Source organism: Strix uralensis, chromosome 14, assembly GCF_047716275.1.
Source record: "Strix uralensis isolate ZFMK-TIS-50842 chromosome 14, bStrUra1, whole genome shotgun sequence".
Taxonomy (NCBI): Eukaryota; Metazoa; Chordata; class Aves; order Strigiformes; family Strigidae; genus Strix; species Strix uralensis.
The window spans coordinates 10,442,402-10,470,250 of record NC_133985.1 but is presented as its reverse complement, the minus strand read 5'-3'; the positions used below and the strand labels follow the sequence as shown (position 1 = coordinate 10,470,250).

The following is a 27,849-nucleotide window of genomic DNA, read 5'->3' as shown; positions in this document are numbered from 1 at the left end:
TGTCAGCTCTGACAATCTGTCAGAAAAGAGAAAAAATACTTTTGTTCCAAGAATAAGATGTATTCAAAAGTTTTGCCCTGAAATTAAAACCAAAAATGACAAACCCACCCACGCACAAACACCTGCCTGGGTCAGAATCTCAGTCAAGGCAAGTATATCTCCATTTACATAAGCAATTTACATTACCTGAATACCCAACCCCCATTTCTGTACATAACTCTATTTTTTTTTTAAATTTATTGCTTGCCTAGACTCATACGAACATCATAATAAATCAGTCACTCCAAATATCCTTCAAGAAAAAGAAGCATTACGAATTAATAATGTCATGCTGGTCATTAATTTTGATAACCAAAGAATTTGCATTAGTGAACACACTTGTTCTAGTTGTTAATGTTACACTTATTTAATATGCAAAGTTACAATGTGTTCGAAGACAGTTCCCATTATGTGATTCTTTCACAGCTGTTCAATATTTGACAGATGCATAATTTCGTTGTTTAAAATATTTTCCTTTTATAAGTTCTGAACTGTGATACTAGATAATGTCTGACATGTTTTGTTAATTTTAGATTATCAAGATATATTCAACAGTACAATTTACCAGTAAGAAATCAATATTAATATTTCTGATTTGCAGTCAAGTAAATTAAATGAAGGAGAGGCCATGTTACACAAGTCATGAAGTAAGTGTTAAAGCTCAGAATAGAAGAAAGAGAATAAATTATTCAAATACTCTGCAGCACTAAGTCTTATTTTTGTGTCAGTGGATTTGATATAACACCTATTAGGATGTGATAACATTAAATGAATTTATAGATACAGACAGATGAAAAGGTAGATAGACAATTTGCTCTATTTTGATTTGGAGATGACACTCACCAATAAGTATATATAAATATTTTTAGACCCTAAAATCACAAACCAGTTTTAAAGTTGAAATACTTCGCTTTGTAGCTTGTAACAATCTCCGAAAATAAGGGCCAACAGTACATCACATACTTGTAACAAAGTAACTGTGCTGACATTTTAGTCTTTTTTCAGAACTTGGATCTACTGTTCAGAAGCTTCAGAAGATGATGTGATGTATTTTAAACAGTGAAGAGATGAAGTCATACTTGAGTTTTCCTTAACGGTCTGGAATATTTTACTTCTTGTGTTCTATGTCTCCTGATACAGAGCCAGCATCCTGCAAACAGCAGCGCCTCACCTTAGTACCCGCCACAACACTCATGGGTCTTCCCGTCTTCAATCTCTGCTCTTTCTCTGCAGAACTGGTGCTCTTTATCCGCAGAAAAGCGAGACAGAACAGACCAGTCACTAAAACAGTGCTGTTGTGGGGCTGGGAACAAAGAGTAGCCAGGTGGATAACTTCAAAAGGAATTACCAACAGCTGTCTGCATTTCTAGACAAAAATGAGGATTTTGCAGTTTTAGCCTTTGACAACCTTTTGCCTGTCAGCCCTTTGTTCTCTTTTCTGGTGCTCCATCTGCTCTCACTGGTTGGATCAATCAAAAGAATCAAGTTGTGGCAAAAACTTCAGGTATGTACAGCTAAGGCTACTAATAAATACCCCGTCATCTCCCCCACTTGAGGTTTGGAAACACAACTATGAATTCCCTTTTATTAGAGCTGGGCTGGCATAGAACAAGAAAAACTATTAGACTTGAACTGTTCCCTCATCAGAGCAAACAAGTCCACTTCTGAAGTCTATTTAATGTTCAAGATCTACTAGGATAGAAAGAAGCAAGAACAGAACTGTATCAGTGGACATTTTACATCTTGGGAGCACAAGAAGCAACCCAGCTTCCGGTCCCTGCTACTGCCAACACAGTTTTGTACAAAACACTCAGCAGATGGAGTACAGCAATACAGATGCCTCTCATGACGATGCCTGACTGCGCTCTCCTCCTCGTCTGTTAATCTTGAATTGGTTTTTGTGCAACCGAACCACTCCAACAGGAAAATCTGCTAAGGTCACCATCCTGAAAGCGTCAATAATTTGGTCATTCAGAATCTCTCCTGTTAGATGTTAAGTAGGAAGAGGAAGGAATGGAACCTGGGTTTTCCATATCTTAAGTCCACATAGACATACTGAAGACTGTTTAGACCTCTTCCTGTAAAAGGAAATACCATCCCGCCGTGAACAGCTGCTACCATATTTCTATAAAGAGGACACCAGCAACTTACCATCAGTAACAGATTCACAAGAGTTGACTCTGAGAGGGAGTTACTGAACTTCTGAGATGTTCAGCTGTTCCCCTCCTCTCAGCATTTCTTACTGGCTAGCACTAAGCATCTCACTGTACATTGCTTATATTCCCCAGACACGCAACTGCCCCTGACTGCTGCATAGGCAAATTAACACCATGTTACAGCTACCCTTTTGCATTTAATATGCCTACACTTCAGGGGCCTCAAGGCCCAACTTCTGGTGTCCTTTTCTGACCCAAAATCACAGATATTCACTGGAGATGAGAACTGTAATCTTCTGCAGCTTTGAGAAAAGAGCCTGCCCAACATAACACAATTACATATACATCTTTTAGGTTTTCTTTATTTATATTTTTTTAGTTCAAGAATTACACACTAGCCAACATTATTATATATTTACATGCTGAAACTGGCTGCAATAATTTTAAATTCAAGAAAATATCTCTTATGTGCTACTCATTTACAATCATCATTTTACTACCTCATATATCCCAGAGGTTAGCAGTCCTTTTGAGAAAGACATGAAGATCTGATGCAATGATATCCACTAGTATTTTGCATTTTCTAGCCATTGGAAAATGTGCATTATGTGCATATAAGAAAGGCTACAAGGTCATTAGTAAGGCTGATGATTACTACATTATGAAGTAAATAGTACTAAGTAAAAAAAGAGAAATCAGAACTGTGCAAAGACAGTACTAACAGAACCATTTAAACACCCATGCAAATAAAAACGTGATATAAGTCAAATCATAGTCAGCTTATTAGAATTAATCATGTTTCAAATGTTCTTTTTGTCTTCAACTGAAAGTAACAGGACAGACCATGAACAATACAGCCTGGTGAGTATCTGTCAAATGACAGCAACAGTGAAAACATACAAAATGTTATCAAATTGGAATAGATGACCTCATGTCTGAAAAACATTAAAAAAATACAACCCTTAGTATGAAAGTAGAGGTGAGATTTTTCATCATTTAAGTTTCATTTTTTGTCAAAGCACTTACAAAGAAAATAATTTTATACTTATGAAATGTTAGTGTTGCATATTCTTGTAGAGATGATGTATTTCAATTTTATATTAATGGATATTTAAATTATTACTATTTTTACAAAGTAGAATAGGGCAGTATTTTTGATCAACATTCCATCTGCTTCTTAAAAATTTAGACAAAGTTCCTAGTGCATTTTATTAAGCTTTACCTTTGGTGTTAAGCAGTGACTTATTAGATTTCCCTTTTAAACGATTTCTGGGGTGAAGATTCTTTGGCTTTGGGGGACTACGCTATCTAACGACAGTCAAACATCCTTTTTTTTTTTTTTTAAAGAAAATATAAGTCTACTACTAGATACCGTAAGAGATACAGATTTCAGAAACAGACAGACGCAATATGCAGGCTTTCTGTAATGAAATCACCAACAGTCGAATTCTCACTTACCCTGGATTCCTTCACCTCTCCACTCACTGGAGCAACATAAAGGTGCCTTATTGTAAGTGAAAACCAGGCCCTATTTGTTTATGCTAATCTGAGTACTGAGTGCCAAGCTACTGTCTTCTGTTGGCTGAACATTTTAACCATACAAAAGAATCGATTGTGCTAGCAGTAACATTTCCGCAATGGCTATTTTACACCACAGTACTTTCTGTACTTTTTTTATATCTGGAATCCAAATCTGTTTATGCAAAAGGGTGTTTAAATTACTCTGCTAGAGCACTGCAATTATTGTACTTAGTAAAAAAAAGTCACTAAACAATTACTGTATCTATCGACTGCTCATTTACAGCTTATTTAATTATTTACATAATTTTAGGACACATTAACCTAAACCATAAGTAGAATTAGCTTTTTGCCTTACCATAAAGTACAAATTAGAAGTTAAAAATGTTTAAGAAATCTGATAATATTTACACACGTTCAGCTTAAGTTATGGTTGCTCACACTGTATGTTCTATGTACACATAGCAAAATGTTATGATCACTACTGATATAGTATTGTACCCTGGCCATCCCACCCTAGATTATTTTCTAGAAATATTGAATATTTTTGACTTTTTTTTCCTTGTTTCCCTAAGGAATTTGTTGGTTTTGAAAACTTACTAGTGGACAACGCTGTTATAAAAAGAGAGAGAAGAAATAGGCAAGCAATGTGAGGACTAGTCTAATTTCAGATGCTAGGAGGTACAGTACTATCATCATGTCGAATGGTGCAATGCTCCATACGAATTATAAGCACTGATCTGCTGATATAGAAATGCCCAGTTACCCTGTATAGTAAGTTGTTTTTTTTAAATACACTAATAACTTTTTCTCAAAAATATATTCATACACTGGTTGATGGTAGAAACAAAACTATTATTAGCTTATTCCTTTAACACGCCAACATATGAATGTGTGTGCATATATATACTCAGTATGTGTATATATACACACATATGTCCATATAGACATTTAGGTATATGTCCATATGCACATACAGTTGGATAATGTTTAACATCCGTTCACTTATGTTTAGTACTGTGTTATAGTATAGAATTGGAACACAGTCTAATAATTATAGTGAAAATTAATTGAGCTTTAATTTTAATGTTTATTTGTCTGAAATAAATAGGATTTTTTCCCCAGGTGTAAGACCACCACTCATTTTCTCTATGCATTGTGCTTTTGTACCTTACAGATTTTATGTCCTTTTTATTAGAATGTAAAAACTCTCTGAAGAACTCTGCTACATGCTGTTATCTAAGACTCCTGTTTTCCTCCCCTGGGAATGAGAAAAGAAATGGTCACAATGTCATTGCTTGAGTCTTTCTTCCCAGTCATTAAACTGCGATAGGATAGAAACATAACATTCCTTATGCAAACACAGAAATATGTTGCATGAATTTTCAGTTCTGAAAATGTGTATCATACTTACTAGCAGTCATGTACAGTACATATTTACAGATTGATCTCAAAGATTTCATTAAAACTGTGCCATGTTATAGTCATAATTTGCCCATGAATTTCACAAAGATGAAAAACACCTTAATTGCTGGCTATTACATCTAATAAAACAATAAAATGTGCAACTATAATTATATTACAAGGTTTACCTAAATTACTAACTTTGATATTTTGCTTATTGAAACCAACAACAATTAACACAATTAAAAAAGATATAGAATATTCATTTTCGGTCAATTCTAAAGTAAAAGCAAATGATTATTCTAGTTTACCCGGAGGGTAGCACACATAGCAAATCCCACATCTCATGTATGTTGGCATAATTTCTCACTTTCACTCTAGTATCTCAGAAGAGGAGTAAGCGCTCACCTTGAGCTCAAGTTATACTTTTCCCTTGACAGTGCCTCGCCAGTCTTTCTCACCCCCATCTTTTTATATCACAGTGTTAAGCCTTAGTACAAAATGATAGAATCCTTCTCTTTCACTAATTTTATACATCACATTAATAGCCAGAAGAACATAGTAAAAGCAAAAGTGCCCCTTCCCCCAGACAATTTATCTTTCCTAGTGACACCTGAGCAGAAACCAAACATTTTCTTTCACCCTCTGAATAGTGACATCAGAGAGTATTATGGCTTGTACTGTAACTTCAGATAAATTAATGTGCAGTTCTAGGATTCAATCTCTGTGGTTTTCATAATAGCTGATGCAGTAAACTGATGCAGAGAGTCAACATATTCTCTGTAAGGTTTTATATTTGATGTGTATCAACCACAAACGGGCTGTGAGCTCTCTGTATTCACACTACATTTCTGTGGAATAAAAAAGGACTTGGCAGCAATTTGTGAAATGAAAGAAAAGCTTGTACAGAAGAATACTATAAGACTGCTTTTATTTATGATAATTAATACCATTTTTAAAGAACAGAGTTGGAAGAGAAATACTGAATTTTGAAGTGGGAAAGTTTTCTTAGAATTGGGAAAAAATTCCAACATGATTCATACCTATCAGTTGAAATTCCAAATGCCTCTACAAAGATTATTGCGTTATGCATGAAATGCATTCAGAAATTAACTATGTGAACAAAAACCAACATTTTGACTTCGGAAGTTAATTGCATGATGAAAGCCTGTGTCTACATATTGCAGAGTCTGAACCTGGAGGCAGTACGTGAACGTACACACAACTCCCTTGAAAGCAACAGGTGGTGTGTATGCCTTGGCAAATCCCATTTCAGGCTCAAAACTATTCTCTCCCATTTGAAGCAGAAATAAGCATTTGATATGCTCAAAACAAAGTCATAAAATTGGCCTGTTAGTTCCCAGAACTGTTTTCCTCCTATCACCGTCATTTCACTGTCAAATGGGGGAAAAAACCCAACAGATACTTCTAAGAAAATTACTCCTTTAAAGATAGAACAAAAAATTAAAATAAAATATTTTATGAAAAATATTCTCAAGAACTATCTTAAAGTATTGCCAAAGGAATACTTAAATGGGGGAAGAAGTATCTGCCTGAAAAAATTCCTTTATTATTTGGATCATACTTGAATTCTAGCTTCTTTCAGAAATTTGTACACAGACAAGAGGTAGCATAGATACAACAGCTGTGGCTTCTGCTTCATGAAATATTTTGTGTCAAACAATATTGGGGATCTGATTTAGTAAAAGCCATCAGGAATTTATACTTTTTATATAGCTCTTGAGAATTTTTTTCATTACAGAAAAAGGTTTCACAATGGACTAAATGGTAAACTCTACTTTGCCTGTAAAATTCTATTTTTTGTCTATTTTATTTTGCCTATAAGAGTAAAGCTCTATGGAATGAAAAAAACCCATTTATTTTAAAAAGTTTCATAAAGCAAAACTGAAATTTGCTAGTTTTTCAATGGAAATCACCCTAAAGCAGGAAACATTCAAGAGTGTGATTAAACTCTTAAAGTAATGGTTACCAAATTTTTCCCTTTAAAACACGGCATTAGGAAAACAAAATAAAAAGTGAAATGGTATTGCCTAATCCAGACTGAGAAAATACCCCGTTAGTATGTTTTGTACTAAAAGACATACGCTCAGATCTTTACTGTTGAAAGAGGTACGATACCTTCAATCAAACTGGATGTAAGGTGTTAAGCGTAACAAGTGGCAAGCGTAACACTGGAAAGACTGCAAACTTGGAAGAAATCACGCAATTCCACATGAGTATTTCAGACTAAGGTATGTACTGTAACTGACAACATTCATTTGCACAGTATATATATATATATTTGTGTGTATATATATATATATCTCCATACACATACACACATACACTTTACAAATATGTAGCCTTCCAACTCCTTGGCCCTATATTTTATAATTGCTCTCTAGTTCTGTCTACCCTAGAAAGGCAGGGCACCATTGGTTTCCTTCAGCCACCTAGAGAACTAGTATTTGTCCAGCCCAGTTTGGCACTTTGGACAGATGATTTCCTTTCTCCAACACAAAACAGCAGCATATCTACCCATTCAGAGTTGATGCATTTTTACACCATTGCTACATTCCTCTGTTGATCACAACTACAGTCACTGTGACTGTGAGCATATGTTCTCTCTTTAAAATCCCAACAAAACTAGTGCTTTTTGCTTCAGCTTCTGTGCAAACACCCAACCCTAATATTATCAGTCAAAGGTTTAGTTCTTTCAAAAAATAACAGAAAATACCTGAATATGGTTGGGAAACCTCTGACCATCATCATCTTGGAAAGATGATAGGCACTACTTGTTTTCAAGTTTACACATTTAAAAGGTAAAATGTATATGTTTCATGAGCATGATAACAACTTAGTACACTCTCTTAAGTGTAGATGCATGTCTTGGGTATGCAGTTTCCCTGGAAATGGTATGTACTGCTGCTGAAACTAGAACTTGTTTCTCAAATGCCGCTCTGTAATTTGTATCACTGAACTCAAATGGCCATTTAAAAAAAAAAAAAAAAAAAAGGAAAAAAACAAGAGAGAGTGAGAGACAATGAGACAGAAGTGATTGTCAAAATCCAATTTGCCTTCACACTCAAAATGCACTTGTATTTTGGTAAGGGGATATGTCAATACTGCAACTTAACATATTTATGATTTAGCAGATACAACCAAAATGTTATAAAAACAGACCATAGAGTGGGCCAGCAACTAAGGTGTTTTAAAATAACTTTTTGTCCTGAATAGAATTTTTCTAAGTCCCACTTTTGGCTGTACAACCGCTTTGAAGAGAAATCCAGTTCTTGCTTCCTGTGTGGCTTTGTGTCTTAGTTCACATAGTAAAGCCAATAGACAATATTGAAGAAGGAAAAAACAACAGGGAAGAATATGCGCGACCATCGATCTATGGCATTTACATCAGTCAAGTCAGGAATGGTAATTTTCAGTTGAGATGCACGTCTCCGTAGCCTACTTTTCTTCTGTGCCACGTGTCGCTCCAGGGCGTTGCGACCAAAGCTGTGTCTGGGTAAGCCAGCTTTCCGGTACTGGATGCTTGAAGTGTCATAGGCCAGCATAGTGCTTCTAGGGTCCCCAAGCCCCATCACAGCCTCGGAGGCCGCCATCTCATTTTTAATTTCAAGTGTGCTCAACAAAATATTTTCGTGTGGATCCATCTGTAAAAAATAAGAAAGTAGATTTAACAGGAGAGAAAGGAAGCCCAATCAGTTGCAAACTGAAGCCATGCTGACAAGGGCTAGATCTAACATCACTAATTCACTGGACGGCAGCCTGTCTGAAAGACTTTAAGCATAGCCATGACTATATTTATTGTCATTTATTTGTGAACTCAAGGAGCAATAAGGCCATTATAGTAATGGAATAAATGGTATTTCCCTAGACTCCATGTTCAGTGAGCAGAAGCAACACCTGTAAATGGATCACATGCTCAGCTCCTGAAAGTGGGATTCTGCCACTGGGAAGGATATCTGGGGCAAACATTTAACTTTTTGGGCGTTTTGGACGGAAATCAAATGGAAAAGGGTCTGCTTTGTTGGGTTTTCTTCTTTCAAATGAAAGCTTCTGCTTTGACTGTAACTTCAGGTATTCACAAGGTCTCCTGCCTCTAGAAAACAAGGCCCAGAGCACTGCACAAGAGAATGCAAATTTTCAGTCTCTATATTCCAAACAGGACTGCTGGTTACTTAGGGAAAGGCACCAATATAGTCTAATGAATACATATGTGAAAACTCCATTCCCCAGTGCTAATGAATTTCATAAATACAGTGCATGCTGTGGAGACCTGAATGCTGGAATAGCGGAGATCTGCAATTTCAAGCAAGGAAAAACATACAGAGTGTAATCACATCAAATGTACATTGAACAGTTGTTTCAATGGGTAGGTTTAGCTACTATTTTTTTTTAAAAGGCAGTTCAGTGAAAAAAATTATTAATGCATGTTGTAAAGAAACCTCTTCGAAACAATCAAGAGGATTCCAAAGATGAGGAACTAAATTCTACTCCTAGGCAATCTGGAGTAGATACGAAGTACGGTAGAAGAACTTCAAAATAATCCATTTATAGAAAACAAATATAATGTTATGTAGGAGGTTCTAATTCTCCTCAGCCTTCCCTGTAAGTATACACATTGAATTGCGTGATTACAGAGTATAATTAAAAGCAATAATAGCTAATGAGCAGCTAATTAAGTACACTGACTTAGTGATGCTATGTAGTGCAGATATACCCCAGGCCAAATAAGAGATGAAACTGCCCCAGAGCACCTTTAAGAATAACTCAGCCACATTATTCATTTATCATGTACATAATATACACTATGATTATTAATGAAAGTGCACAAACTGTGACTTTTGTGGATTTCTAAACAATAATATGGCTTTAGTGTATTCTGCAATATTTAGAAGCCAGCAGTCAGCACCAGGTACCTCACCGCACTACACAATATAGCACTGTATTTGCCATTATTAAAAAAACCCTTATGTAGTATTTCACACGGCATGGTGAGAGAACTGGGTTGAAAACAGTTGCTTTTTAGTAGCATCCACTGCACATTATGAACTGGGAAGTCGGATACTCACAAAAGTACTTTGGACCTACTGAAACACTGCCATTTGAGTGATTACATCTGTTCAAGCGATGCATAAGAACTGGCATCGCTGAGATGCCAGATTTCCCTCTCTTTTTTTTTTTTTTTTCCAATCTATGTGAGTTTGCACCCCTCTAGTTTCATTATATTTTAGTTTTAGATTAAATGACTCAAGGTGAGTAGCCAAAATCATCTATTTTTGCTTGCTTTCCATTAAAGTCATATCACATCTTTGAATTTTCTAGTGTGTTAGGGAAATCAATCTTTTTTGAGAAGCACTGAAAAAATGGGAAAGTTGAGCTGGAACTCAAGAAAAATTCCTTTAAGAATTCTGTAGTATGATACTGAGCATGGTGAGGAAACACTGTGTTCTAGTCAGGAAGGCAATCAAATCAGTTCTCAACTGCATTAGACAAAACTAAGGCAAAAAGAGTAGTCTGCTATTGTAATACATACAAAAACTAACATGCAAAAGAGCTTATTTTATAAAAGAAGCATATTTCAAATAGATCTCGGAAACTTCTCAAAAGAGCTTTCAAACATTTTCTTATAATGAGTGCAGTTATTTAGAAAATTCTTATGTGATTTTTTGGGTAGAACAAAATTTGCTGTCATTTTTGTTACAAGATCTCAGACAATAATAAGACTTTCAGTATCCTGAAAATAAAAGTAATTATAGACACTTGGCATTCATTGATCCCAAGAATGTCTAAAAACAAATAGGGGAAGTATCTTACAAGAAGGGTGCAAAGCCATTTGGAAAATACACTTTCCATAGTTTCACATAGCCTTAAGAAAAGAATAGACATTTTAGTTCCAATGACATCAGGGGAAAGTTTGACGTAACATCCACTAATGCAACGCTAATTTTACCCCTTAGCACAGAGCCTGGGTTATTTTCACCTCAACTTTGTGCATTCTAATATACTATCTTTGGAAAGATTTTAGTGCCAACAGATTTGTACACATCTTAAATCTTCTTAGAATGAATCTACTTTAAGCATTTTATCCTTTTGATCTGCAATGATATTAGAAATTTGAGTGCTCTTTACATACTCGTATACTTTCTATGCAACACAAATGCAAGAAAAGTTTTTAGTCTACTAGAGTTAGATTCAGACATGTTTTAGCGACATGATATCACTCCTTCAGTTAACTTTTTGCATGGATTCTTTTGTTACTTCTGTTTTCATTTCAGTAAATTTCTTAACACAGCAAACTGCTGCAGATATCTGGTAATCTTGGCAGTAGTTAGTAAGATTAGTGATGCTGGGCAGAAAAAATATTTAGCAATATTCTAAACTATCTTCTAAGGCAAAGTGTCCTCTGCATATATCAGACTGATATCAGAGCTGGAGCACAGCATTTTTCAATATTCCAAGAATTCTTCAGAAGAAATAATGCAAAATACAGTAAAAATTAGTGATGGGCGAACCTTCAAGTGTTAGAATAGCCAAGAAAGCACTGCAAAGTTCAGGTGCTTCTCAAACACTAATTTGACTCTCCTGCATGTGGAACATTGGATTGACCATAACAAGAACTGCATTTTTCATGGTATTTTGAATTCCCAATCTGAAGAACTCCCTAAGTTTCAATCCAGAAGTACAAATAAATGTGAAAATAAAAGAAACAACCAACAACAACAAAAATTCAGAAATAAATTAACCTATCTTTTCAACCTTTGACAAAAGGATTCTTGTCAGATTAGAGAGAGCTGGGAGTGTTATTTTCACCAAGTAGGTTCGCCCAACTCTAAATAAAACATGCTTTTGTAACTAAGTGAAGCCTGAGATAGAATGATCATGAATTACATTTATTGCACACAGCACCGCCCATTCAAAAGGATCCCAAAGCGCTTTACAAGCATTAGAAAGAAGAACCACTTCACTTCCCAGTGAAGTGCAATCACCTCTAAGGCAAAATGTGGTGACTGAGAGTGCAGAACAATATACTATATTTTAGTCAAGGAAATGGAGAATGCTGTAGCCAATTGAAACTATGGGGTGGGTGAGTGGTGGTGGGGAATGTTAGGTAAGCAGAACAGTTACATAAATTGATATTTGGCCAGATGCTTGGTGTTGAGATGACCACAGTATAAAAAAGTGCCATGGGATCTTTAATGACCGTAAGTGGTCAGGACCTGAATTTTTAAGTCTCTGAGGATAAAAACATTAGAAAACAATGAAAGATACCTTTGTTGAATACATTTCTGGACAATGATATGTGCCAATTATTCTTCTGTCCTGTAAGTTAATAAAATCAAGACCAGTTTCCTTAGAGATAAGGCAGCTATTATCTTTCATTTAAAATTAAAGCACTCTAGGGTAATAACAGGACAACTAGTTAAAAGATATAGGGACCTCTAAGCCAACAATTAACAAAAGTATATTCTGGCTTCAGAGGTGCTATTACTGCCTTGCTCTGCTCCTCGAGGTAACATAACATTGTGATGTAAATGTATTTTTTCCAACTGGTCACTTGACCAAGGAAGATATGATGATATGAAAACAATTGTTAAAATTATTCTGGGGGAAAAGTAAGTGTAAAAGTGGTTTCAAAAGGAGGTGGAAGAAGGTTAAAAAGATCTCTTGGTGCTGAAAGATTGTTCAACCATAGAACTAGACTCTTTATGGTGAACAGGAGAGTTCAAACTTAATGGAGATAATTCCCAGGGACAAGAAAGGAAGGGAGGATGAAGATGAAGAAGCAGCAGCAGCAAGTACCATGGAAATAAAAGGTGAAAGCAGAAGTGGAGGAGAAATGACCAGAGCTCAGCAACCATGCAAGAGGATGAGTTTTTTATAAATCAATCTTAAAGATGGATGACAAAATATATTATGCAAATGATATTCACTTATAGGTCCAGGTCAACTGGAAGAAAAGCTGACTCTGGAGCCCTGGACGAGGCCATGACCTTTTTGATGGCCTCAAACAAAGGGAATACAGAGGAAAGTGCAGAAATGTTACCATTATATATTCTTCCTGCTACCTAGAAACTCCAAAATGATGGCTTTCTTGAGGAATTCCTCTTATACTAATAAATTAGCAACTGTAAAATACAAAGAAATTATACTCCCACACACATACATACACACATACGTACATTAGGAATCCTCCAAGGATGACCAGATCTCTGAAACTATTAACATCAAGTAAACCAGCATCTTAGTGATTATGCTCTACTGTTATGCTAAACACAGCTTTATAGTACAAGGGAAATCTATATTGATGAATTGAAAAGATATAATATTGAGCTTTCATTCCTCATATACTGTTCATTTTCATCTATAACTTTTCATTACAGGCATGTACTGATGGCTCATTTTATGGCAGAAAAGCCATGGATAAAATAAGACAGTAGGTTTGGAATTTCTGATGGAAAAACCTTGTGAAACAAAACAGTTGTAAATTTGAACTAAATATCCTTTTGTTAAGCAGGGCCATTAGCCAAAAGCAAAATATGGTGAGCTCAACCATGAAGGGAGAACAGAAGTACCCAGTCTATTACAAAGATTAACACCTGAGATTAGGTTTCAGCATTTATAGGTCCTGTGAGCTGACATTCTTAAGAACTGAAGACAGAAATAAAGACTCCTTTCACAATGAAGACCAACTTGACATGACTAGACATATAATTTAATTTGTTAGAGATAAAGACCTTAGTACTATCTATAACATAGTTTCCCAACTCTTAGCAGGTGAGCTTTGCTTGGAAAACCAGTAACATCCCATTCCTGACTAGTCACAGTAGCTCTGGCAAGAATAGGTGAAAGTATGAAGTGCATTTTACAAGTAATAAGGATCTCCCATCTCATCAGCAAGGTCTGACTTATTGATTAGGAACCACTGATCTCTGGGGACTATACTGACTACACAAGGTAACGTAACAAACATTGCGTTTTCATTGTCTGTACAAAATCGAATTTATTGACAGCATTGCAGTAACTGTTTATGAAACCACATTAGCATGCATTGGCTTGGATTCTGTTATACACCTAAGATTTGGGTCAGGCTGTAAAGCATGCAGTTAGAGGACAGTAAAATTAGGTTGACTTATAATTTCAGGTTCCTTTATTTGGTTTCAGGTCAGAAAATCCAGAGAAACTCTGCAAATTATATCAGGATTTTCTTTATGTTCTCGAGCTTTTTAAAGCCTAAAAATCTATGCAAAAAAACCAAGAGACCTGTAAGAATTTAAAAAAAAAGAAAGTGAGAGAAAATGCAAGATCTGGACACAGAGCTTTAACAGTGCTCTAAGTACTTGCAATTTGATTTCTCGGCACCCAGTTTTACCCTCTGATACATGTGTTTTCTTGATCATTATCTTTAGTAACACATCAGTAACTTAGTCATAAGTATTGTAGGATTCTGGATGAATGGTTGAAAACATTTGCTTTCTTTCGGCATCCATTACTTACAAGATTCCATACTTAAGACATTGCAGAATAAGTACTCACATAAAATGAAAGAGGCTAAAGTATCTTTGGCTTCATGACATTTCAATAAAAATCATGAAATACGAACTTGCTCAAACTGCTGCACAGAATCCAATGCTCTAAACCAAAAGCCAACAAGTGAAATAGGCAAAATCAGGACTGCTGTTTGAATTATGGCACAGAATAGGAAAAAATGGGGAAATGGCTTACTGGTGTCCTGTCCTCAGCTTGAATCTTACACCGACATCTTCTAAAATATTGTAAAAACAACCCTGGGGTTTTTGGAGTAAAGGGGGATAAATTGCCTTAGCCAACCAAGAAAGAAAAATAGAGAGCACGCTATGATTCTGTAGAGAAACATCTTCCACCATTTCGCTTTTGGCCAAGATAATTTAGTCCAAGGCAATCTCTAGTAAAGTGGAAGGAACAAATTACATAAGGCCTTGATGTTGTACATGCAATTTCCATTCCAGTGCAGCAAATATAGTTGACCATAAACATTAAACAGGTATCTGATTCAGGAAATGAGCTTGTAACTTTACTTAAGCAGAAACATTAATGAGATTTAAATAAATATTAAGGTTAGTCAAGTTTTCAAGTGATTTCCTGTGAATGACACTTTCACTCTCAATCCAAAACCACAAATAATGCATGTACACTTAAGGAGGAAACAATTTTTTTTTTAACCTGCAAGGACATATCATAATAGTGGAGCTAAATAATAGTTAAGGAGAATTCTAACTGAGAAGTCTTCATATCTAAATAAGCTTCATATTGATGATATTTAAAGGTAGTTACCCTCCCTTCTAGAAATTTCAAGTACAGACGTCTTTTTTTTCTACAAAGATTGCAAAAGTCATCACTAAGATCAAAACAATTCTTTGTAAGTGGTTCTATCTTAAAAATGAAACACTTCCATGAAAGAAGAAACCTCTTCTATGTTAAAGATAAGTGTCAAAATCTTCTCTAGGAAGGAAGTTGAAAAATTTAAAAATTAATCTATCTGAACTTCCTGAAAGCATTTATTTTTACAAGGCACATTTTTTAAATACTAAAATGGGAAAAAATAATCTATCTTTGACTGAAAATAAACATAAAAGAAGCAATGTAAGTAGAACTGGCATTTTTAAAATTTCAGTTACAATTTTCTACTACTGAGACGTGTAGGAGGAAGCCAAGGCAGGTAATTTGGAATAGAAGTCTTCTGGGGTACCAATTAACAGCAGCTCTAAATTCTACCATTTTGCCAAGAAACAAGGTGTTAGGCAGCCCAGAATCTTACTAATACTGGTCTGATGCAGTATTTGTTATGTATTTGTTAAAATATCATCCCGTTTACATGTATACATTTAAATCTCTTGCAGATAATAGAAATGAATAACACATCAGCAAGAACCCACATCCTAAAAGGTGCTCTCTTCCATCTGTGATAAATAAGACCAAAATTTCATCAAACTTCTGCTATGCCTATAAGCTGTTATTACGTTGTCTTACAAAATCTACTTTAACAGCTATACCTAGCACCAAAAATCTACTACTGAAACACTGCAAAATTACTTATATAAGAAAGCTTCATGAAAAACACATGGAACATTTGACTATCATCACAACAGGCAAAATTTCTAAGGTATGATTTGGATATAGTTATGGTTTTGATATATGAACTAGACAGTAAAAATAAGGCTGATAAAGTTGCTCCTCTAGAACAGACTTCTGTAAAATACATAGATGTTATTTTTCTTGTTTGAAGTCAAATGCAACATGCAAAGAGCTATACAGTACAGACTTGTCATGAGAGTGGGCGGACTGTATGGCAGTCTACCAGCATTTAATCTATCTGACCATGATATACTCACTTGTCAACAAACCTAGGCTCGTGATTTTGGGGAAGACGAACAACGTAATTCATGGGCCCAGCCCAAAGATTAACATGGCCAGAGGCAGCACGAGGTCCAAGGAAAAACTCTGGGACAAAGGCCAGATAAAATACTGAAGAGAAATTGCAATTAATTCAACAAAAAAATGGAAAGAAAACTCTTGAGATTTTTCTATGTAAAAATCACTGGCAAGTTTTCATTATAAAGAAAATAAAGATGAATTTCTAACTTTTGGCAACAGATTTCCAAATTAAAAAAGATCTAGAAATGTACTTCTTATGATCATGTTCAGTGCTGATTTAGAAGCCTGAGATACTGCCAGTTTCACAGTTCTAGATACTGCAAGGATCAGAGGACTAGTCCTGACAATATTAAAATGAAAAGCATTCTGCTTTAGAATAAACAGAAAATCTGAACTTGCTGACTGAATTAGAACATTCCTGCATGATTTACTCATACACTGATAGTCTGCTGTTTTGGGGAGAGTCTAACATTTTGTCACTCATTTAAAAATGAGTGACAAGAATGAAGAAAATTTGCTGCCAAGACATGGTTAGTCATTTCAGATTTGTTTCTAAGTAAATTTCTGTGTATGCAGAACACATACCAGTATTATGTATAATTTCAAATTTTGTATTATACTTAAATTGTTTTTGTGTATGCATTAATTCTAGAGAAAATAAAAAATGTATTATAGTTTCCTTCCTGACATTTTGGTGGCCTTCTGTGCTTGTAAATTTAAACCAAACTTGAGTTTGATTAAAGTTATTATAGTTTTATAGCAATATATCTATATACACACACGTATAAAATATAAATATATGGATAGTAGGAGAATTTTAGAACACATTTATAATGAAGGAAAAAAGACTTTTTTTCTGGCAATAGCGTGCAGTTTGTTCTTGACATAATTTTATGGAGATGAGAAAAAAATAGTTTACTAACATGCAAACATGGTAGGCGTTTATGTAAAATACAATTATGTTCAATGTTATAAAAGTTTCATAAGACGCATTTTAGGAAGGGTAATCTACTCACAACTGAGAAAGCTATTAATGAGCTAATGAGGCCAAATATAGCCTTATTTTTAATTTGAAAGTTGTTATATACTGTATATGCCTCACAACACAGAAAGGAAGAAGAAAGAAAAGCTGAAGAATCATCCCCCACAACAGCTAGCCCTCTTCAGATGGTACCTACATGGTTTTTAGATCTTCTCCTTCAGCTATATTATCATGTATTTTAATAGACAAAAGACCTTCCACGCAACAATTGAAACTTAAGTTTTCCTACCCAAAACTGCTGTAGCTTGAAAGTATAAAATCTCAGAATTCCACCTAGCAAAATGTAAATTAAAATCTTCTACTTCTGAAGACCTTCATTTCCAGTTACCTGCAGGAACCTTTGAATACTCAAAAATACACGGACAGAAAGTGGCCCAAACAAGACATTACATGAAAATAATCATGCTGATTTAGGCTGTGTGACCTTTACTGTTGCATCCTTCAGGCGAGCCCAAAAGCATTACGTTTCTGACAACTAAATTACCAGAAAGTTGAGTTCATTTTGAGGACATGAGTAAGGACAGGCATGCAGGGCTTTTTGTATGTAGCTTTAAGATCCATTAAGTTTAGGGAGAAGGCTCAACAAGCGTTTTGTGGGGGGAAGAAAACTAATTTCAAGTCTCTCCCACTTCTAAAAAGAGGAATGGAGACATAAGAGTAAATAAGATTTAGGCTTCTATGTTTTAATATAACTTTATATCATTACAAAAGGATTCTTAAAAGTAGTATCTAAGGAGTAAGAAAGATATATTCATATATATACACATGTATGTTTGTATATATACACACACATACTTAAATGTAGGCATAATCGTACCAACCTCCTAACCTTTTTCCTAGGTTCTGTGAGAAACTAACTCCTGGTATCTATCTTTCTCCGTATGGGGAATTCTGGGGAACCAGCTAGTATCCAAAAGAATGAGTAACCAAGTGAACTTACCGATAAAACACAGGTCTTCACAGTCCAGCATGACTTTCATTAAATTGAACATACATGTATGCAATACAAACCCTAACATCATTTTAAAAAAATATATATAAGAAAGTATACAATTTCTACATGTCTGAATGGATGCTCAGTTCATATGCTACATCAGTAATATTTTGTTACGAAAACTGCTAGATATGTCATTCCTAGGTTGTTTGGGCTTTTCTGCTCATTAACCTTGCTCTATCTTTATCTTCATGCAAGACTAGCAGTCTCTGTGGCATGCTGCAGAGTGACTGCACCATGTCTCTCCTGGGAATTATAATGTTTCCACTGGTGGGAAAAAGAAAAAAAAAAGATTTTGATGAAAAAAGTATTTTTGAAATATTGGGAAAAAGTCTTTAGAATGTGTTCTAACACAGCAATTTTGAGGGTTTTTAATAGTGTTCAAAGTATTAACTTGCTTCCGTCTAGGTAATCTTACAGAGCAAATGACGACAAAGGTAAAGCATAATTAATAGTTACCAATAGACTAAAGATGGGTAAAAACTATAAAAGAGGGTTTTGAAATATGCATCCTCCTTCTTAACAGTTTGGGATACTATCGTTCTGATTTTATAAACAGATTTTGGATCACCTGAAATAATTTCCCCTAAATTAGATATGACAATTCATTGCTATCTGCAAAAAGAAACCAAACATGATCATTATAGACACTATAAATAAAACAAAGGGGTTGACAAACAGCCATCTACATTATAATAATATTTATACCACTTAGTGCCACCCCAGTGTACACAATCCAGTGATCTCAAGATTCATGAGCACAGCTAGGTTATATCCCCTAGCACATAACATTTACAGTTACAACTTATTTTTTGGATAGAAATCGGCTGACTCATGGCCATTCAATTAAAGCTTGGCAAACTCTTTAGAGCTGATCTGCTTTGGGAAATCAACTCACCAAATTCACTAGCCAGACATGCCTTCTGGACTGCAGCTACATACATTTCTTCTACCTCACTTTACATCATTTGCCTTTTTTGTGCCTTATTTCCCCACAATTTGAAATAATGATATAAACTGCATGAATAGATTTTTTTTTTTTGCAACCAAAAGTGTATTTAATTTAGGGTCACAGGTGGATGGCAGTTTTGTAGATGCACTACAAAAGCAAAAGGGATAATGTGCTTTAAACAACACACTGGTTTTACATGAATTAAACATGGCATTTGAAGGAGCGCGGCTGCAAAAAGAAAACCTCACGCAGTTGACTTGACCTTTATTCAGATGTCATGTGGAATACCACTACGGATTGTGGAAATAAATCACCTTCTGATGGCTTCTGCAAAGTGCTCTGGGCTAAAGTTGGAACTTCCTCAAATTTACTCCTATCAAACCTCTGGTTTCAAGAAGACATGAAGAGGCTGGCCAAGCACTTTGTGCATTGCTGATTGTTTCATATGCAAGTTGCTCCTTGATAATGCATGAATGTAAATTTAGAAGAAAGGCTGAGCTTTTATAATCCATGCCTACTTTTATTACATGTCCTTCGATATACTTCTGTGTAAGGAATGCCTCCTGACCCTGGATCAAGAATCAGTCCGTGTGCAGCTTTACCTGTACAGCAAACAAAAGAAAAACTCTCCTTGGAGGGGAAAGAAAAAGCATGAGTGCTTTCACTGAAATCTGGACAGTGGCAGCATTAGTTCCAGCGATATAAAGAAGTGAGGATTTGAGATTTTAGACTGAAATTTTAAGAGCTTCATGTTGCCTTAGTGTTTTAATGTCCTGTTCAGTTTATTGAGTCTGTTCACATAGCCAGTTTAAAATTCCTCTTTTTTCCAAAAGCTTTTACATCTTGTGTGAACATGTTTTACATGTTTACTCATGTTTTATACTGGAAGTATCTCTACTGCATAGGGAATAAGGTGCAGTTCTATGTATGTAATAAATACTGACTGGTTTTAGGTACCTCTGCAATAATTCTTCCTCACTAGAGGTGCATGACATGATTTCTTCAGATAGAAATGAACAAATATTGCTGTGAACTGAAAAGGCCGGAGGCAAACCAGCAGTAAATCAGAGGGGAAATAAAGGCATTAGCCAAGCCTAAGCTAATGAGCGTTGCTTTGAAGCAAGGTGTATTATCACAGGCCTGTAGCCCTGTTAATGCACCTTTACACCTTGTCTGTTTGCAGTGTGCTGAAAGCTATCACAAGTGGGCCTGCAAAGGGCCACATGTATCTATCAAAGGATTCACCTTGGCTCAAGTTAACACACTCCTTCATCTAATTCCACCCCTGTTTTTCAAAAGAGACATCTATGGACATGACAGTGAAAAAAATGCACAGGCTCTTCCACTTATTCACTAGTAAAGTGGTGAAAAGAATTTTGGAAGATGTCATGGGAAATGGCAGGTAGCAAAGCAATACCTGAGCTGACTCTGTGCCATTTCCAAGTGTGCTACTGTGACGGATGGCATTGCTGACACAATGAAACAAAAAGTGTTCAGTCTTTGTGTTCAAACAGCACACATACATAAGCCAGTGATTCTGAAAATGGGCACCTAGAGGAGGAGGATGCTGTGAGAGCCCCATTTCCTTGCTAGACCATACAATGGCCAGAAACTGTCCATCCTCAGCTTGTCCAGATGCATAGGTGAAATAATTAGGTGCAATCAGTTGTGAAATAGGTAATTGCGTGGTCTTGTTTGTCTTAAAACTCTGACAATGCAGTGGAGTCTTCTGAAAATGAAAGATCTGAAGGGACCTATTCAACTTTTCTGGTAAAACTCGGTCAGACTCTTTTCCTTGGTCAAAAAGTTGTACGGGAAAAACTCAGCATCTGAGACAACTTGAAGGGGAAGAAAGTTACCAAGTTAAGTGCAGCTGAGGGCAGGTTAAGCTTCCATCTGTTCTTTCCTTGCCATCCCATCTCCTGTAGCAACTGTGTGCTAATTTGGATATAACAACAGTGTGTCAGGAGGGCAATGAATTGCAAAGATACCTATATTTGTTCAAACCTTCTTAGATCGCTATTCATTCTTCAAGAGAATATTTCTATTGTGATTCAAATCTATTAATATGCTGTTTAATCTCATTATCATATTAAAATTATGTGTTTTCTACTTGGTATCCAAATTTCTGATACAAAAACGTCATTAGTCTGACACTTTCACTTGTTTGTTACTTGGCACTGTGTAACAGCAATGCACTGTGACTTTCAGGCATGTTGACTGAATGCCTTACGTAACACAAAGACTACTGAGTAAAGAATTACTCATTGTTTTAAAAATACACTCAGTATATTTAAAAAAAGTCTTTGTGTTCAGAGAAAAACCCTTATATAAACATACAGAGGTTAGCAATGTCAGTTCACATTTATTTAAAAAAAGTGACTGAATAAATCTGTATAAACAATTGTATGAAATGTTGTGTAATATGCTGACATTTTCCCTCTCTTTTCCAGAGGGAAATTGCTTTATTAATGTTCACAGGAACAACAGCATGATTGCAAAATCAGAGGTAGTTTTATTTATGTGACTTATGTTATCATGTACTTCAGGTATATAGCCTGTACACTTACAGCACCTCTGTGCTTTAAGCTAGGTTGGAAACATCTAGGCTTCAATCATTACTGCAACTATATACATTCTAAAACCACATTCAGTGATGTATGTACATTATGCACAACATAATGCCACTTCTGTGAAGTGGCAAATCAGATTACTTTGAAAGAATTTAACAAACAAATTTTATATAAGAAATGTTAATTTGCAGTAATAAACTGTTCTAAACCTAGATGAACTAACTATAAAGAAAAAAATTAAAATAATTTAGAAATAATTTAAACACTACCTGAATAACATGCATGTAAGCATTAGAAAGATAGGACTAGAAATGAAAGGCAAGATGCAGCAAGATGTACCATTGGTATCTGGGTTGACAAAATGCAAGTATCACATCCTGTTTCTAGCTAATATCCTGGTAAGGAAACCATACTGATGTCTAAGAAAAGACTGACAAAGGTGGTCCATCAAGGGATGGATCTGTAGCCCTTCTTTTAACAAGAGCCTTGATGTAGGAAGCGATATCAATACTCACAGCGAGTATCATCTCTGCTGCCTGACACACTTGCAGTCTCTGTTGCTTTAGAAGAGGATGGCATACAGCTGCTTTTCCATTATTATCACCCCTTGTCAAATGTACAGATGGCAAGATGCAAGAAGCACTTCTTTACAGAGGAAGAAGAATCAGCCTTTCATTCAGCCCAGTACTTTTAACATGGTCTTTACAGTGACAGTTCTGGTTTCCATTAAATTACCACATAGCTGTAACGGAGTTTTCTGATCTATCCAGAATAACAAATACACAGATATCATTGATATTGAAAAGCATTTTCACCTTACTTACACCTCCAAAGAAGTCAATTAATGCATGTTGTAGTCTGAATCAAATGAGTTACACAAGCAACTGTGGAAAAAAAAGCAATAGAATCCAAAAGATGTAACAACAGCATAAGCAGCAGGTTGACTGTGAATTTAGTAATGCAGGAAAATATACTGAAAATACAGAGCTTGGGAGGCAATCAGACCACAAATCCTGAACAACACAAAGACTAGAAGATGCATCAGACACATCACAGTGATCAGTGTCAGCAAGCCCATCTAAGCCACACTTCCAAGATGGAAACATTCAAGGTAAAATTACTGAGCCTAACAATGTAAGGGAAAATTTAAAAATTAATCAAAAATACCTTTGCTACTGGATTCTGGAAGAAACCTATGGGGAATAAATCAGTACCAAGAAAGCACCAAGAAGCACATTATTTGAACTGCCTTAACAGAAATTAAGTATATTAAAATGGCTGGGGGTCTACATCAGAAATTATTTGCAGTTGTACCAGGCTCTACAGAGATCCTAGTTAGGCTAATCATCTCCTTGAAGACAAAGCCAGGCTTCATAAAGGAGAAAACTTGAAGGGTTATATCCCAGTAGCTTGTTTCCCTCCCCCTGCCCCCTTCTATCCCAAAAAATAACCATTAGAAGAAAAAAATGCCTCATAGAGGCTTCTAGACCAAATACTTCCAGACCATTTTTATGTAATTACAGAATTAATAGATGAAAGTTACATCTTTCATTAAAGTCTTTGACATATTATCTTAAAACTGAACAGATTATATGTCCCAGATATATGTATAAATACCCATAGGAAGACAATCAGCTGAACAATATTGTGAAGCCAGAGGTTAGAATCTGGCCCTACTTTTTAACATGTCTGTTAATCATCTGGAAAAGCACAGCCAATATATTAGATTAGTGCCTTGAGCCTGAAGAAAGATAGTATGAAATATGCCCACAAAGGATTAGAAGGATGTTGATGACTGTCAACATTCCTATTTGAAATAGAAAAATCCACTGAATAAAATGGCGTAACAACAGGTTAGAGTATATGTACCAGACTTTATGACATGTATTAGGTCTTCAAGCAGAAATACAACACTCCCAGTTTACCTATGGCAGTACTATGCTATTCAGAACAGAAGAGATTCAAAAACTTGAGACTATAAAGATAATAAAGGAATAAAGGTATTTGAAGAAATTAACATAAGACAATAGGCTTGAAAAGCAAGGTGAGGAAATTATGTGAACGCTATCTCCAATAAATGAATGGTGTCTAGAGTAAAAACAAAGCCAGTGATTTACCTGTAAGCAGCAATGCGACCATCTACAGAGAGAACAATTAGCCTTGACAAAGTTAACAATGAGTTAGACTAAAGGAATAAACTGCTGAATGAAGCTTGAGAAACTTCAAGAGTGGAACAATCATACACACAGCCATTTTAACCTGAAGTCACTGTAAAGAAAATTAAGCATGTCCAATACGATTTAACAAGTCTGTGATAGTGTATCTGCTGCTAACTGAGTCTGAATCTTCCTTGAGTTTTATGTTCTTTAAATTTCTTCATGATTTTATTACTCAGGTTTCACAATTCAAGAAGCAAATCAAGATATAGGCCCAAACCCTTCTCTTCCTTTCCCTTACCCCAAACAGGGCCAACAATCTTTGAAATATATTAGATTATTACTCCCTTTGAAAAAGGGAGTATATGAAGTTACAATCTTCTGTGATGATTCAGACTAGATAGAAGTATGAAATTTTTTATGATGAGAGTGGTGAAACACTGGAACAGGTTGCTCAGATTGCTGGTAGACACCCCACCCCTGAAACATTCAAGGCCAGGTTGGACGGGGCTCTGAGCAACCTGATCTAGTTGAAGACGTCCCTGCTCACTGCAGGGGGTTGGAGCTAGATGACCTTTAAGGGTCCCTTGCAACCCAAACTATTCTATGATTCTATGATTCAAAAAAAACCCAAACCAAAACGAAAACCACCATACTGGGCATATGACATGAATACAGTATGAAATTTAAAGAAAGATTTGGCCACAGTTTCATCTGGAATAGCCCAGGGGAAGCTCTGCAGCCAGCCTGATGGTGTTTGCTCAAAGGGAAAAAACAGGACGTTCTCCTCCTGAGTCACCAAAATCTCCAAGGGTTTACAATGGATTCAGCAGATACCACAGTCATGGAAGAAGAGCTTCTGCTGTGTTTCTGTACTGTTTTGTAGGCTCTCTAGTATATTCTGAGTAACAGAGAAAAATAGAGAGACTATCAATGTCTGTGCCTGCCCTGGAATCTCTCCATACCAGAGAACAGGGAGTATGTATTAACTTCTACTTTGATTCTGCAAGTAGTTGTGGATGGAAGGACTAATCTATTCACTGCTTTTTGTTCAAAAAGTTGTAAGAGGTGTTACCAAAAAATGCTGTTGGAATCTGAAGAAATCCATTACAGATTTGCTGGTCTATAATATATAAACAAAGATGCTGCACTACAAGCAGCAGTTCCAATAACTATTTATCCACCTTTTTTTACAATGTCTATACTAAATGCAGTAACACAGCTGTACAGACATTTTCACCCTCGTGTTTTGAGGTTTATTACACATGGCATTAATCTTTTCTCACATAGTACCCATTTCTGATAAATTCATAATATTCCATATAGTGATACAAGAGAAATCTAGTAATATCAGAAAAGAACACTCATACTTTGTAAAATTAGTCCGTCAATGTCGGATCCTAACTGAAGATGGAGTGTTTGTTTGATCCCATTTCTAAAATGGGTTTTTACAAAAACCTGCATCTGAACCAAATTCAGCAGTTCAGGACCATTTCTGGTTCTTGTACATGAAAATAATTATATGATATTTGGCCCCCTTTCATACATAAAATATTCACGTCCATTAAATATGAATCTGTTTTCTCGCCGCTGGTCAGACAGCAAGAACAGCTGTCAGCTCCTTTCCTACTCCCCAGAGCAGTCTACGCGCAGCAGGACAACGTTCTCTGATCACTTCTCTTTTCTGATCCTCTCCTATTTGACTCTCTATCTATTGCTTAAGGGATTGCAAACCTGATAATCAGATCAGAGTGTATCTGGCTACCAGAGCACAACTGCCATACACTATGAACCACGCTGGCCTGCTATATTAAGCAAAAGGCTCAGTATAGAAAAATATAAATAATGTAAAGTTGTTCCCAGTATACTGTGATAATCCTGTAGGCTGGTGAATTTCTGCAACAGTTACTGGAATTAATTTACTCTGTTTACTGGATTGGATTAGTACACTAGTTAGTGCTTTCAAATTCTAGTTCATGATTAGCAGTTTGCCACTGGTTTGCCACTTGGCTATTCTGTTACATGGCTGAAATATCTATTGTATGAGTAAGTATATAGAAAATATCACAAGTGAGACATTATACAAAAATACACCTCAGCTAGTGGTGACACTATGACACGTATGGACCTGAAATTTCCATTGATGTTAGAGGAAAGACTTCAGGTCAATGCAGATCTACTCTCATAAAATTACCTACAAGATTTCTTAGTTAATAACTTTGATTGTTTAAAGGGAAACAGATTTTTAAAAAATAAACTTCATAAATTAAATAAAAGCTTGCAGATTTTTCAAATTGCTGAAAAATCACCAGTAGAAAGAAAAAGATTTTACAGTGTCTTCATGAACTTTACAATGGTAAAAGATGATCTATGGTACTATGACATCAAAATTAATCTCATTATTATACATTTGCCTTCATTCATTAAAACACATTTCTCTCAAGTTAAAAAGAAAAAAATAAATTAATGAACAGGTGAAATCTGAGCCATGACAATATAATCCTCCATTTTAAAAGACTATAAACTATAACCTATAAAACTAACTGTTTTATGTTATTGACATGTGATGGATTTTTGTTGTTCCAGCAAATACAGAACAAAATGTTCTTCTGTCTGCAGGCACACTATGGTAGTGCAGAAGTTCTGAACAAACGTGAGAAATTCCACTAGAGCTGTATGAAACTTATGTTTCCACTTCACAAATAATCACTAGGGGTTTTTTCTGATTTAGATGATTTCTTTTTTAAATTCCAATTTATTTTTTTCCGTTGGAGTATCATGCTGAATTACAAATTCCAAAAGGTTCCCGTGCCAAAGAAAAAATAAATTTAACTTTATTTAACTTTCCAATTTTGCATGTCTGTGAAAGTTTATACATTTCACACTGAGTACATTTTAGCATTCAGCCCAGATTTGCCACTGTGTGAAACTCATCCAAAATGGTCAAAGTGAAAAATGACAAGTGCTTTATGATAAGTGCTCCATTTTCATTAGGCATAATGGATACTTTTTCCAAAAGTGTGTATCTTGGCAAATGTATTTTCTGCCTCAATTCTCCATCCCCAGGGAACCATTTTTAGATTCAAAATTAAGTGCACAGCAAGTTGATGCTTTATTTCTGAGCAGTTTCTCATTTAGTCAACAGTATCCTGTGCCATTATATGTTGAAAATATGCAAACTTTTCAAGCTTTAAACACTTCTGAGGCAAATATTTCTTATCCGGGTCATCTGAAAGATTTATGAAAGCAGGTTAAATTTAGGTTTTATTTCCAACGTTCCATACAGCTCTTACTAGAATATCAGCTATAGCCATCATTTTGGATTTCTTCCTTTGGAAACAGATTAGACATGTTTAACTCTACATCCTGACTGAGAAAACATCTCACAGTAAAGCTTCACTGAGTTTATGCTTTAGAAAAGAGTCATTCAGTTTTCCAGGCTAGAGGGCAGCATTCATTGCTGAGGTGGCTAAGTACACTGCTCTGAAGAGCTAAAACAAGATCATAATAATCCCACTCCACTCATTTTCTACAAGAAATTACGTTTTAAAGCTCTGTCTGGCAGAAGTGAAAGTCTGTCTTTCT

At 35.6% G+C, this 27,849-nt stretch overlaps 1 protein-coding gene across 5 annotated transcripts in view; it reads right to left on the bottom strand.

Moving 5' to 3' along the window:
• Positions 1-2,537: 2,537 nt before the first annotated feature.
• The window catches only part of GABRB2 (gamma-aminobutyric acid type A receptor subunit beta2), a 170,181-nt gene continuing 144,869 nt past the window's right edge, over positions 2,538-27,849 (bottom strand). For 4 of the 5 annotated variants that reach the window (XM_074883612.1, XM_074883613.1, XM_074883616.1 and 1 more), the window contains 2 exons: positions 12,405-12,455; positions 2,538-8,782 (listed from right to left, as the gene is read on the bottom strand). In XM_074883612.1, coding sequence (XP_074739713.1) covers positions 8,435-8,782; positions 12,405-12,455 — 399 coding nt within the window. In that variant the 3' untranslated portion in view covers positions 2,538-8,434. The remainder of the gene's footprint in view (positions 8,783-12,404; positions 12,456-27,849) is intronic. The other variant, XM_074883615.1, reaches the window with a different exon arrangement.